This window comes from Hyperolius riggenbachi, chromosome 3 (assembly GCF_040937935.1).
Source record: "Hyperolius riggenbachi isolate aHypRig1 chromosome 3, aHypRig1.pri, whole genome shotgun sequence".
Lineage (NCBI taxonomy): Eukaryota > Metazoa > Chordata > Amphibia > Anura > Hyperoliidae > Hyperolius > Hyperolius riggenbachi.
The window spans coordinates 450,191,454-450,205,799 of NC_090648.1; the positions used below are offsets into that span (position 1 = coordinate 450,191,454).

At 44.3% G+C, this 14,346-nt stretch overlaps 1 protein-coding gene across 5 annotated transcripts in view; it reads right to left on the minus strand.

Moving 5' to 3' along the window:
* Nucleotides 1-14,346, minus strand: part of LOC137564233 (WAG22 antigen-like) — a 115,434-nt gene that overhangs the window by 44,481 nt on the left and 56,607 nt on the right. For 3 of the 5 annotated variants that reach the window (XM_068277835.1, XM_068277833.1, XM_068277836.1), the window contains exons 2-4: nt 6,321-6,470; nt 5,108-5,196; nt 1,475-1,540 (exon numbers count right to left, since the gene is read on the minus strand). In XM_068277835.1, the coding sequence (XP_068133936.1) occupies nt 1,475-1,540; nt 5,108-5,196; nt 6,321-6,369 (204 nt within the window). In that variant the 5' untranslated portion in view covers nt 6,370-6,470. Of the gene's footprint in view, nt 1-1,474; nt 1,541-5,107; nt 5,197-6,320; nt 6,471-7,238; nt 7,255-14,346 lie in introns of those variants that run through there. The other 2 variants (XM_068277837.1, XM_068277838.1) reach the window with 2 other exon arrangements.

Genomic DNA, 14,346 nt, shown 5'->3' on the forward strand with positions numbered 1-14,346 from the left:
ATACTAATACTGAACGATGTGGAAGGGTGAGCAACACACCCTAAGAATAAAACACAGAGACAACAGGAAACCAAATGCTGCAGAACATCTTAAAGAGACTCTGAAGCGAGAATAAATCTCGCTTCAGAGGTCATAGTTAGCAGGGGCACGTGTGCCCCTGCTAAACCGCCGCATACGCGCCGCTAAACGGGGGTCCCTTCACCCCCAAACCCCCCACTGCGACACTTGGTTGCAGGCTTGGTCGCTCCTGGAGGCAGGGCTAACGGCTGCAGCCCTGCCTCCATTCGCGTCTATCAGCCGCGCATCGCCGCCTCTCCCCCGCCCCTCTCAGTGAAGGAAGACTGAGAGGGGCGGGGGAGAGGCGGAGATACGCGCTGACAGACGCGCGTGGGGCAGGGCTGCGGCGGTTAGCCCTGCCCCAACCAGGAAGCGCTCCCCCGCATAACGGAGGGGATTTTGGGGGACAGAGACCCTCGTAAAGCCGCGGGATAGCGGCGGTTTAGCAGGGGCACGTGTGAGATTTATTCTCGCTTCAGACTCTCTTTAAAGTATAACAAATTAAAATATAGGCGAAATGAGTACTCACAAAGGGAGGTTGCAAAGGAAGCAATCAAGCACTGGAAGCAGGTGGAGATGCACAAACCCGACTCAGACCCAGAGAGAGTGGTGATGGTCGCACTCTTGAATAACAGCAGTAAGGTCCTGACATGTGGCATCAGCCATGTGGTGACCAGACTTAGCCCTCACAAGCACAAAGGGGGTAAGAGGCGCTCTGTGTCTGGCTTATGAAACCCTTTGGCACTTTATTTGGCCTGACGCTGTAGGCAGAGACTTACAAAACGTGTTTCCTGTGCTTATTAAAAATGTATTATATTTATTATAAATAAATCTGCTGTTAGTGAGGTAAGCCACCTCCTCTTTTTTTTCTATTTTATTTGTTTTTAACTAGTTTTATACACGCCTGGGTGCCTCTTATCCCTTTTATACTAATACTAAACTTTTGTTTTGAAAAGGAAAAATTATCATTTTTTTGAAAAAAAGAAGTATATGTAAGATTTTTGTCAATTGCCAAATCATCACAAAACATTATAGGTTAAAAAAAAAGAAAAAGGAAGAGGCGTGTGCGTGCTGCGTGTGGTGCTCTAAAGCCTGTACAGAAATGGAAACATTGTTGCCTAAAAATGACCATTAGTGATCATTTTAGGTGACAGTTTTAGGAAACGTCATTCTACAGACACTGCTGACAAACGAGAGGCACCAACCAATTGTAGTTGTTCATGCCAGTCAGCTTCTTCCTGTTGTGCTTATCCACATTTTGTTGGTATGAATAGGGTATCCCTTTAGAAATTGAAATTGACATGAATATGGCTGGCTGACCTATTTGGCAAATCTTTGGACTCTGTATCTTAGTAAGTACGGACGGTATATTCCAGAATGTATTACACTCACTTACGTTAAAAATTCATTTTCTTACCTTACTTCTGTCATAGGCATCCAGGAAGTTTGTTAAGGCGTTAATGACTGGAAGGCCATTGCTTTGCTATTAAAAAGAAAAAAGAAAGAAATTTTATTTTGGAAATCATGTTGTTAAAGCCCAACTAAGGCCTCTTGCGATTCTGATTTTTTTTATCTGATCCGATTTTTGATTCTGATTAAAAAACATACTGCATGCAGTGCGTTTTTTAATCGGAATCAAAAATCGGATCAGATAAGAAAAAATCGGAATCGCACGCAGTGTGCAAGAGGCCTCAAAGAGTTTTTTTGATTGTGGTAAGTATGCTTAGCATCCCACACAACTTGTGAAAATAAATAATTTACTGTACAGACACTCATCAGCTAAAACATAAAAACCTGCCTAGTACCTCTTTAAGTTTTCTTGTAGTGTTTCTTTAATTTTTTTATATTATGTAGCCCTCTAGTAATGATTGGCTTGGCCACGTACCCCTACTGTGAGGAACATCGCCTTAAGTACCCCTGGATGCATTTATATTTGTTAGGGACGTTTTGATGGTTTTAATTAACTCTAAATACTGTGTTTAAACATGATTTACCATTGTTTTTGTCTCAAAACGTACTATAATGGATTGTCTTTGCCAGGTTTAAGTACTTCCCTGGGCTTTCCTAACCTACCCCTGGGGAACACCTACCATATGGTGAGAACCTAGGGTAGGGTATACAGAACAAAGGCATTAACAGAATTACCTGCAAGCTACTAAGTGGGGACTACACTGAACTTTTCCCCCAACACATCCAACAGATGCTCAAACAAATTCGGATCTAGGGAATTTGAAGGCCAAAGTAAACATGAACCATCAGACCTGGTCACCTTCTATTGCTCCACTATCGAGTTCTGAAGCTCATGTTCCCATTGTATGTGTATGTGGACAGGAGACAGAATGGGCACTCTGACTGGTAAGGCAAGATGCCGTGTATTTTCTGGCACTCTTTTTTCATATCCAGCGTCACATTTTTCAACAATTTGTGCTGCAATAGCTCTTCTGTCCCAAGAACCCCTCATTTTCCATTTCTCTGCACACTAAACCCTTTCCAATCCTGTGTCGTACTACATTCAACATTGGCATTTTGCTCTGTATGTCCAAATGTGCTAAGAAGATTCATGTTTGCTTGACTATAAAGGCCTGATCAGATGAAATAGCGTTAGATGGAAATTATACTTGTGACTGTTCATATTTTTTATGATAAGCAAATATAATTTTTAATATAAAAATCATGTACTCTATGCTCCAATTTAATGTGAGGTACCGTCAATCTATAATCACTGTTATAGAGGGGTTCAGACCCCACTATGCCTGATATAATGGTTGCAGTGCTTTAAAAGCTGGTTCTTTTACTAAGTTAGAGAACAGGGATGTAGCTATAGCCATAGCAGCCATAGCAACTGCTATGGGACCCTGGAGCTGAGAGGGCCCAGGTGGTACTTGATGTTTTCATTATTAACTTCCTTTTTGTTTCTCCTCCCTCTCATTTTATCTCGGTGCCCATGGACTATATGCAGTGAAGATAGCATGAGAATGTAAACTACCCAATTAACTCATATCCATAGGGTAGGGGCAGGCGGCATTGCTCTAGAGTGCCTGCATCTGATGGCCCTATGACATTTTTTGCTATAGGGCCCAATAATCTCTAGCTAAGCCACTATGTTAGTGATAACGCTAATGCAGAGCCAGATCAGGCAATATTAGTCAGTTGCCCAGGGCCTGGAGAGAGTCTAGGGGCCTGGTGGATGCTCACCCCCACCGCCAGGCAGTGGCGTACCTAGGGCATTTGGCACCCGGTGCTGGGTATTAAAAGACACCCCCCCCCCCCCCAAATGTGCGTGGCCACAACCTGCGGCGTGCTTTGCGCGCCGAGGTAAAAAATGAGCGTGGTCATGACTGGATGAGGGCGAAGCTGTTATTTAAAGTATTAGCTAGTATAGTTGCCCCAGTATAGTTCCCCCCAGTATAGCTAATATAGTTGCCCCCAGTATAGCTAGTACAGTTTCCCCCAGTATAGCTGTCCCTAGTGAAGCTAGTATAGTTGCCCCCAATGAAGTTAGTATAGTTGCCCCAAGTATAGCTAGTATAGTTTCCCCCAGTATAGATGCCCCCAGTATAGCTAGTATAGTTGCCCCATTATAGCTAGTATAGTTTCCCCCAGTATAGATAGTATAGTTGCCCCCAGTATAGCTAGTATAGTTGCCCCCAGTATAGCTAATATAGTTGTCCCCAGTATAGCTAGTATAGTTGCCCCAGTATAGCTAGTATAGTTGCCCCCAGTATAGCTAGTATAGTTGCCCCCAGTATAGCTAGTATAGTTGCCCCCAGTATAGCTAGTATAGTTGCCCCAGTATAGTTGCCCCCAGTATAGCTAGTATAGTTGCCCCCAGTATAGCTAGTTTAGTTGCCCCCAGTATAGCTAGTTTAGTTGCCCCCAGTATAGCTAGTTTAGTTGCCCCCAGTATACCTAGTACAGTTGCCCCAGTATAGATGCCCCAGGAGAGGGGAAGCAGCGCTAGAAGGAGGGGCAGTGGGGGCAGCGGTGGGGAGGGGGGACATATTCCCCCCCTCCCTCACCTGGGACCCTTCCTTCTGCCTCTCTCCCCCTCCATAGATTACCAGCGGCAAGTGAAGGGGTGGCGAGGAGGCATGCAGAGAATTACTCACCGCTTTCACGGTCCAAGCGCCGGCAGCGTCATGTCGTCACAGATCTCCGCCTTCAATGCCGCCCACTGTGCTACCGCTAATCAGGAAGCACAGTGGGTGGCATTGAAGGCGGAGATCTGTGACGATATGACGCTGCCGGCGCTTGGAACGCTGACGTAGTGAGTAATTCTCTGCATGCCTCCTCGCCGCCCCTGCACTTGCCGCCGGTAATCTATGGAGGGGGAGAGAGGCAGAAGGAGGGGTCCCAGGTGAGGGAGGGGGGGGATATGTCCCCCCTCCCCACTGCTGCCCCCACTGCTCCAACTTCTAGCGCTGCTTCCCCCTCCTGCTCTGCTGCTGTGGGGGGTTGTGGCGACACCCCCCCTAGCCATCCGTCACCCGGTGCGCCACGCCCCCTGCACCCTATAGTAGGAACGCCACTGCCACCAGGTGATCATCAGCAGTGAGCAAAAGCTGCTATCTTGCCTAGGTAGGGCCCAGAGCCGGGACAAGGTCCTCCAGCACCCAAGGCTGAGACACCAAAATGCGCCCCCCCCCCCATCCCTCCCACCCCAGCTGTCACACACTGAGTGCTATTAGACTAAGAGGGCCACAGGGCCCACAACCTCCCCAACACCTTAATATCTAGTTATCTGGCTTGCAGTCACTGCTATGTATCCCCTTTTCTTATTTCTTTCTGCTTAAAACACAATTAGGAATGATAGCTGAATGAATTCTGCGCCCCCTCCTACACTGCGCCCTGAGGCTGGAGCCTCTCCAGCCTATGCCTCGGCCCGGCCCTGGTAGGGCCCCATTTCATCCTAATCCTTTTCTGTGCTAAAGGCAAGATCCACGTAGGTAGGAGGTAGTTGCTTTTTTTTCTCAACAAAAGTAGAGTTTTACCTTTTTTTATTATTATTATTATTTATTTATTTTTTTACTTGACTATGCATTGCACTTACCACGGCATTCAGTAGAAAGGACCTTTCATTATTATTGCTTTGTCGACATTGAGAAGCACATGTCTCCATGCAGTTAGCTGCTGCTGTGCCTACAAGGAGAAGTTTTCAAAAAGTTACCGTAAATATTATTTACATGTGCACTATATATGAAGCATCCACTTATCCAATGCATTTTTTTTCAAACAGTATTTTAGACTCTAAACCAAGCTTGGCGCCAACTTGAACTGTAAATAAGCTTAAAGCAAACCTGAACTGAAAATTAAAAGTGAAAATAAACAAATACACATCATGCTTCTTCTTATCAAACTCTTTCTCCTCTCCTACTGTAAGTACCATTTGTTCACTGTGATCAATGGAATTATCCATCCTCCATTTTAAAAATGGCAATTACTCTATAACAGCTTCCCGATCAGCACACTGTTAGACTATAATATCGCCCACATGAGTCATAGGGAAACATGGACATTACCTTGCACATCAGTTGTTCTTTCAGTTATAACTTCAGTTCTGACAAAATCTTGTCAGAACTGGAAGGAATTATTGTTAGAAGCAAATGGAGAGCTTCTGAGAGGAATCAATGGCGAGGTAAGTATGTAATATTTATTTGCAGGTGTATCATATGTTTATTTTAAATAATTTTACTCGGTTCAGGTTTCTTTTAAGAGATCATTAATTGTCTGAGTAGTAGGAATGGTAAATAGAACTTTCCCCAGTATCTCATATCTGTATTTTCAATTCAAGGGCTAAAGTTTTATCTTTGAAATGTAGACCACATCCAAGTCAATGTGCATACAATCTAGTTCATTCGGCTCCCAAAAAAGAAAAATAATGAGCCTTTGAACCACTCAGCACTATCTTCTCATCAGGACTCTTTGGCTTTACTAGCCTTATTAAAATTAATCTTTAAGCAGCCCACAATAAAGAAAAAAATATATACAATTTAATAACGTGCTCATTAAACTATATGTAATAAAGATATCCAGTTCAGTCATGAAACCTGCTTCATCTAATTTCCTTCACAGAAGCAGTCAACCTGGCAGCAGGAAGGCAGCGCTGTGTGCCAATCAGCTTCTACTGCCTTCTACAATAATGATTGTCTAACAGTGATTACAAAGCGCAATAACACATGCAGTTCTGACAGTAAGTACCTAAAAAAGTGACTATTGAATCTTCTATAATAAGCCATACAATAGCAATGCAAAACTTAACTTACTGAAGCAGCAGCTGATGGCAACCACCAATATGCACACAACGGTCTTCATGGTTGAAGGATGTATGTGGATTCCTATCAAACTGCTCCCCCATCTCACTCTATATATACCTCACTGGACAAGCAGCTCATCACTATTCCAGGAAGTAAAAGCTGAAACATTAGAAGTGTGATTAAGTTAATTGTAAATGTCTTGGTTATGATACTTCCATTGGTCATGGTCTGTACAAAGATGATTTCAAGAATATTTCCCTCTTAATTTTTAATCTCGTCTTGTGGAACTAATCAAAAAATGAATGAAAAGGTCAGACTAAATCCTAGAAGATCTGACATGTACTTGGGAGTGTGTACATGTTTTTCCCAGAAGCCTAGAGTTGCTAAAGGAAACCTGAAGGTGGATATGAAGCTACCATGGTGGCGTAGTGGTTAGCGCTCTCGCTTTACAGCGCTGGGTACCCGGTTCGAATCCCAGCCAGGTCAACATCTGCATGGAGTTTGTATGTTCTCCCCATGTCTACGTGAGTTTCATCCGGGCACTCCGGTTTCCTCCCACATCACAAAAACATACATATAAGTAAATTGGCTTCCCCCTAAAAATTGGCCCTAGACTATGATATATACATTACTCGATACATACATAGACATATGACTATGGTAGGGATTAGATTATGAGCTCCTCTGAGGGACAGTTAGTGACAAGATAATATATGTACAGTGCTTCGGAAGATGTCAGCGCTATATTAATAATAATAATACATATCTGAGTCTGAAGTAGGTAATTTTGGTGCTAAAGGCACTGCAGAGGCTTGGGGGTGACCATAGGTGCTCCTACAAATATCATCTACAGGTAGAAATTTGGGCAACGGGGTGCTGGAGCTGCCTGCTATGCAAACTGCAGCTACAAATAGCATGCGCTCTCACCTCCAGTATATTTTTGATTTTAGCACCGGGAAAGGAAGGGGGGAGGGGTTAATGTTAGGTGTTAGCAAGGGGAGTTTGAAGGTTAGGCATCAGAAAGGGGGGTTGTTAGGTTAGGCCTGAGGAAGAGGGGTTTTAAGGTTGGGATTAAGCATCAGCAGAAGGGTGGTTAGGCATTGGCAGGTGGGTGGTTAGGGTTAGGCATCGGAGGTGGGAGGGTTCTGTGTAGGGTTAGGTTAAGCTGTAGTAACATATTGGTAACATTTCTTGAAATGTTACCATCTGAATTATCACTGTAAAATAGAATAATATTGGTTAGTGTTACCAATATTCTATTTTTGGCTCTTTCCATGGTGCCCAAATTTCCTTGCACCTATATTTTGTGTACACGTCTAAGCCATATATTGGGGACAAGCATGCAACTGGTAGAGACGAGCCTCGCACATATGCTAGATGGTTGTCAGTCGAGGTGTCCAGTTTGGGCTGTCTCTGCCGATAATCTAGTGTATACATAGTGGCCCCCGCTCCTTCGCAAGGTGTCGCCACGAGATCCAGAGTTTCAGATAATTTCAGCCAAGTACAGAACCTGTGCTTTGATCTCCTCCTTACCAGTTTCGCTTTGTGTGCATGTCGTTCATGGCAACAGACTGCTAGCTAGAGTAGGGTACCGATGCTCTGTACAGCCCTCAGCCAGAAAACATTGCCCGCGGGATCCCTGCAGGTGACATTAATTGAGTGTGTGTCTGCAACTTAAAGAGGAACTCCAGTAAAAATAATGTAATGAACAAAAGTATTTAATTTTTACAATAATTATGTATAAATGATTTAGTCAGTCCTTGCCCATTGTAATATCTTTCTTCTCCCTGATTTACATTCTGACATTTATCACATGGTGACATTTTTACTGCTGGAAGGTGATGTCAGTGGAAACAGCTGCTGCTGGCTTTGTTGGCAGTTGGAAACAGCTGTTATTTGCTACAATGCAACAAGGCTCCCACAGTCCCTCATCACAATGGTCCTGACTTCACACTGTGGGAGGGGTTTCACCACAATATCAGCCATACAGAGCCCCTGCCCTGATGATCCATTTGAAAAAAGGAAAAGATTTCTCATAGGAAAGGGGGTATCAGCTACTGATTGGGATGAAGTTCAATCCTTGGTTACGGGTTCTCTTTAAGAATAAACTCAAACTATGAGGGACCCTGAATGCATCTAGCAGCAGTGAGAGGTTTTGTTTTAAATGCTCTACCTCACAATTTGTTTTCTTCATTTACTATCAATCATTCACTGCTTCTTTCAGTTGTTGCATAGGCATGTTCATATCTTCACATACACTGTATATCCTTCTTAGCTTCTGCTGCCATCTTCATCTTTTGACATCAATTTTTCCAATTATCAAGGATTTTTCCAAAGAATCCTTTCTTCTCATTATGTGACAAAAGTATTTGAGTTTAAATAGTAGAAACCAGATTTCTATGGAATAATCTGGCCTTATTTCTTTATGTTTACTGGTTGGATCTTCTAGCAGTCCAGGGAACCCTCAGTAGCTTCCTCCACACCCACAATTCAAAACAAAAGCATAAATGTTTCTTCGCATGCCCTTATTTATAGCCTAACTTTCACAATCATATGTTTCTGCTGGGAACACCGTAGCTTTAACTAATGTTAAGCAGTAGACAAGCTTTGGCACTTTCTTGTTTAACATTCATGACTAGGCTCTTCAATTCTTCCTCAGTTTCAGTCAGAGTGCTATCATCGGCATATCTCAGATTGTTAATATTCCAGCTATTTTAATTCCAGCATGTGGCTCATCCAAACCAGCTTTTCGAATTACATGTTCAGCATCTACCATACGTTTCTGAATATAAGACACTGAAAAGTAGGACTATAAGACGCACCTAGATTTAGAGGGCCAAAAAATTACTAAACCAGGTGCGTCTATGGACAGGGGCATCTTATGGACCTTTTCCTCCCAGTGGAAGGTTGTGCAGTGGCTGCAGCCTGAAGACGGAGACTGGGGAGGAGGCGCATGGCAGCTGGGGTCCTGATGTGTAAAGAACGGCACCCTCGATGATCAGAGCGTAGAGTGTCCAGATGATCTGAGACGGAAGTGGAGAGGAGCGCAGCAGCAGGATCGGTAAGTGCTTCTCTGCGCACTCTGCACCATATATTCTGAATATCAGATGCACCAACTTTTTCCCTCAGTTTTGGGAAAGAAAAAGTCCATTTTTTATTTGGAAAAATATGGTAAGTTAAATAACGAGACAATATTCAACCTTGTTGCCCTCCTTTGACAATTGTGAACCAATCAGTTATGCCATACTCAGTTCTGTTGCTTCTTGGTTTGAATATAGATTCCTCAAAACACAAATGAGATGGCCTTGTATCTTCATTGCCATGAGAATCTGCCACAGTCTTCCATGATCTACACAGTCAAAAGCTTTAGAATAGTCAATAAAGCAAAAGTAGACATTCTCTGGAATTCCCTTGCTTTCTCTATTATTATGTCTGTTATTTTCTCTATTTGTCTATTATCAAGCTTTGACCAAAACTGAAACATACCATAGCCTCTCCAGCCTTGACCAAAACTGAAATATAGTATAGGCACTCCAGCCTAGACAAAAACTGAAATACACCACTTGGCTATAATGACCCATCAACATGTTCATTTTATCTCCGCTTTCTTCACATCCGTCTTTACAATGTAATAAATACTGTTTAATTTTGTCCACTCAGTATCCAATTTCAAAATTATCCAGGAACTACACTAGAATACCAAAGTTCAAATTAAACACTTTTCTAAAGTTACCTTTGACACGTTCTATTTGCAACAAGCCAAATACACCTTAGCTTCATGTCCTGCCAAACAAAACATGTTAGCCAATGATATTTATTCCGGAGCTTTAGTGCAAAAACATTTTTCCAAGACGCGAGGAAGATTGCAAGAGCTTAGGATTAAATGTCATTCCCATGCGTAACAACACTCATAATGAAAAAGTAACACTTTTAGGAGCACCTAAAAAGAACTGCCCTAAATCCAACAAACCAGGCAAATCTCCTAAACCTAACAAACCCCATGGAAAACCTGGGAAGGGCCCTAATGGGGGAGGGGGTGGTTGGACCACAGAATCAGGGTCAGAAGTTAGTGGGGCAAAGGATGAAGCTACACCTAACACCGGTGAGAGTGGTGGTAATAGTTCTGGACCCAGTAAGAAGGGGGGAAATCACCCTTTAGGTGTAGGCAAAGAATGGGCGGGGGAGCTATAGGAGGACTACCCAATAATAGTGTTGGGCGAACAGTGTTCGCCACTGTTCGGGTTCTGCAGAACATCACCCTGTTCGGGTGATGTTCGAGTTCGGCCGAACACCTGACGGTGCTCGGCCAAACCGTTCGGCCATATGGCCGAACTAAGAGCGCATGGCCGAACGTTCCCCGAACGTTCGGCTAGCGCTGTGATTGGCCGAACGGGTCACGTGGTTCGGACCCGAACGCGCTCTGATTGGCCGAACGGTCACGTGGTTCGGGTAAATAAATACCCGAACCACGTCATATCTCCGCCATTTGTCTGTGGGTTTAGCTTTGGGTAGGCAGGCAGGGTAGTTCGCGCTCCAGCCACGCTAGCCAGGGTCCCCCCTGTCATTGTGTCACTGCTGGGAACAGTAGTACACCGCTTGCTCAGCCACACTATATAGCATTCTGTTTACTGCCACTCTGTGTACCTCGCTCAGCCACACTATATAGCATTCTGTTTACTGCCACTCTGTGTCTGCTGGGAATAGTAGTACACCGCTTGCTCAGCCACACTATATAGCATTCTGTTTACTGCCACTCTGTGTACCTCGCTCAGCCACACTATATAGCATTCTGTTTACTGCCACTCTGTGTCTGCTGGGAATAGTGGTACACCGCTCGCTCAGCCACACTATATAGCATTCTGTTCACTGTTCTGTGTCTGCTTGGAATAGTGGTACACCGCTCGCTCAGCCACACTATATAGCATTCTGTTTACTGTTCTGTGTCTGCTGGGAATAGTGGTACACCGCTCGCTCAGCCACACTATATAGCATTCTGTTTACTGTTCTGTGTCTGCTGGGAATAGTGGTACACCGCTCGCTCAGCCACACTATATAGCATTCTGTTCACTGTTCTGTGTCTGCTGGGAATAGTGGTACACCGCTCGCTCAGCCACACTATATAGCATTCTGTTCACTGTTCTGTGTCTGCTGGGAATAGTGGTACACCGCTCTCAACCTAAAATTCAAGGACCGCCACTCAATAGCTATAAAGACATTTTATTGTATCAAAAAGATAAGACAGCCCAATTCCATCCCACACCCCCTCCCTTTAAAACCCCAATAGCCCGCACCGGACATACATAGGAGCACTCCTATAGCAATACAGAACACACAATCAATCACACCCCATTCATCTTCAATTGGATTGGCCAATCCTAATTTTAGAGACGTATAGAGGCTAATGTGCTTTATATAATTTCCAAGGAGTATCTCTGTTGTGATACAGTGATAGTCTTATCTCCAAAGGATCACCATAGATTTTCAAAATTATGGCACATGGTAAAAAGTCCACAAGACAGCGCTCCTAGGTTCTAATGAGCACAGTTCATGTCCTCCGTGTGTGAATAAGTTCGCTGCTCGTATCGGCACCAGGCCCAATCAGCATGTCACAACTGCATATTCTTTAGCCGAGTCTCCACACATCATTAGATCTGCGTTAGCCACCACCAGGTATTCCGGCTTTACCTTACATCCAGTACAGGTACCTGTAACAGCCCTCTGACTCCCGGTAATTATTGCACAATGTGTCGCTCCGTTAGAACGCCAAGTTGCTCCTCGTGAGCAACTTGGCGTTCTAACGGAGCGACACATTGTGCAATAATTACCGGGAGTCAGAGGGCTGTTACAGGTACCTGTATACTGCGGGACGCCGCAGCAAGGAAGCTGAGATTATACCCACGCACTGGATGTAAGGTAAAGCCGGAATACCTGGTGGTGGCTAACGCAGATCTAATGATGTGTGGAGACTCGGCTAAAGAATATGCAGTTGTGACATGCTGATTGGGCCTGGTGCCGATACGAGCAGCGAACTTATTCACACACGGAGGACATGAACTGTGCTCATTAGAACCTAGGAGCGCTGTCTTGTGGACTTTTTACCATGTGCCATAATTTTGAAAATCTATGGTGATCCTTTGGAGATAAGACTATCACTGTATCACAACAGAGATACTCCTTGGAAATTATATAAAGCACATTAGCCTCTATACGTCTCTAAAATTAGGATTGGCCAATCCAATTGAAGATGAATGGGGCGTGATTGATTGTGTGTTCTGTATTGCTATAGGAGTGCTCCTATGTATGTCCGGTGCGGGCTATTGGGGTTTTAAAGGGAGGGGGTGTGGGATGGAATTGGGCTGTCTTATCTTTTTGATACAATAAAATGTCTTTATAGCTATTGAGTGGCGGTCCTTGAATTTTAGGTTGAGAGCATTGTCGTATGGACCTGCCTTCCCCCATATGATGTGGGGTATGCTTATATGATTTACAAGGATTTGTGCACCGGAGCAATTGTTTTTGTAAATAGTGGTACACCGCTCGCTCAGCCACACTATATAGCATTCTGTTTACTGTTCTGTGTCTGCTGGGAATAGTGGTACACCGCTCGCTCATCCACACTATATAGCATTCTGTTCACTGTTCTGTGTCTGCTGGGAATAGTGGTACACCGCTCGCTCAGCCACACTATATAGCATTCTGTTCACTGTTCTGTGTCTGCTGGGAATAGTGGTACACCGCTCGCTCAGCCACACTATATAGCATTCTGTTCACTGTTCTGTGTCTGCTGGGAATAGTGGTACACCGCTCGCTCAGCCACACTATATAGCATTCTGTTTACTGTTCTGTGTCTGCTGGGAATAGTGGTACACCGCTCGCTCAGCCACACTATATAGCATTCTGTTTACTGTTCTGTGTCTGCTGGGAATAGTGGTACACCGCTCGCTCAGCCACACTATATAGCATTCTGTTTACTGTTCTGTGTCTGCTGGGAACAGTAGTACACCGCTCGCTCAGCCAGAGTATATAGCATTGTGTTTACTGCCACTCTGTGTACACCGCTCAGCCAGACTATATACCATTGTTTACTGACACTCTGTGTACACCGCTCAGCCAGACTATATACCATTGTTTACTGACACTCTGTGTACACCGCTCAGCCAGACTATATACCATTGTTTACTGCCACTCTGATTCTGCTGGGAACAGTAGTACACCGCTCACTCAGCCAGACTATATAGCATTGTGTTTACTGCCACTCTGTGTACACCGCTCAGCCAGACTATATACCATTGTTTACTGACACTCTGTGTACACCGCTCAGCCAGACTATATACCATTGTTTACTGAAACTCTGTGTACACCGCTCAGCCAGACTATATACCATTGTTTACTGCCACTCTGATTCTGCTGGGAACAGTAGTACACCGCTCGCTCAGCCAGACTATATACCATTGTTTACTGACACTATATAGCAGACTATATAGCATTGTGTGTACACCGCTCAGCCAGACTATATACCATTGTTTACTGACACTCTGTGTACACCGCTCAGCCAGACTATATACCATTGTTTACTGCCACTCTGATTCTGCTGGGAACAGTAGTACACCGCTCGCTCAGCCAGACTATATACCATTGTTTACTGACACTCTGTGTACACCGCTCAGCCAGACTATATACCATTGTTTACTGCCACTCTGATTCTGCTGGGAACAGTAGTACACCGCTCGCTCAGCCAGACTATATACCATTGTTTACTGACACTATATAGCAGACTATATAGCATTGTGTGTACACCGCTCAGCCAGACTATATACCATTGTTTACTGACACTCTGTGTACACCGCTCAGCCAGACTATATACCATTGTTTACTGCCACTCTGATTCTGCTGGGAACAGTAGTACACCGCTCGCTCAGCCAGACTATATACCATTGTTTACTGACACTCTGTGTACACCGCTCAGCCAGACTATATACCATTGTTTACTGTCACTCTGATTCTGCTGGGAACAGTAGTACACCGCTCGCTCAGC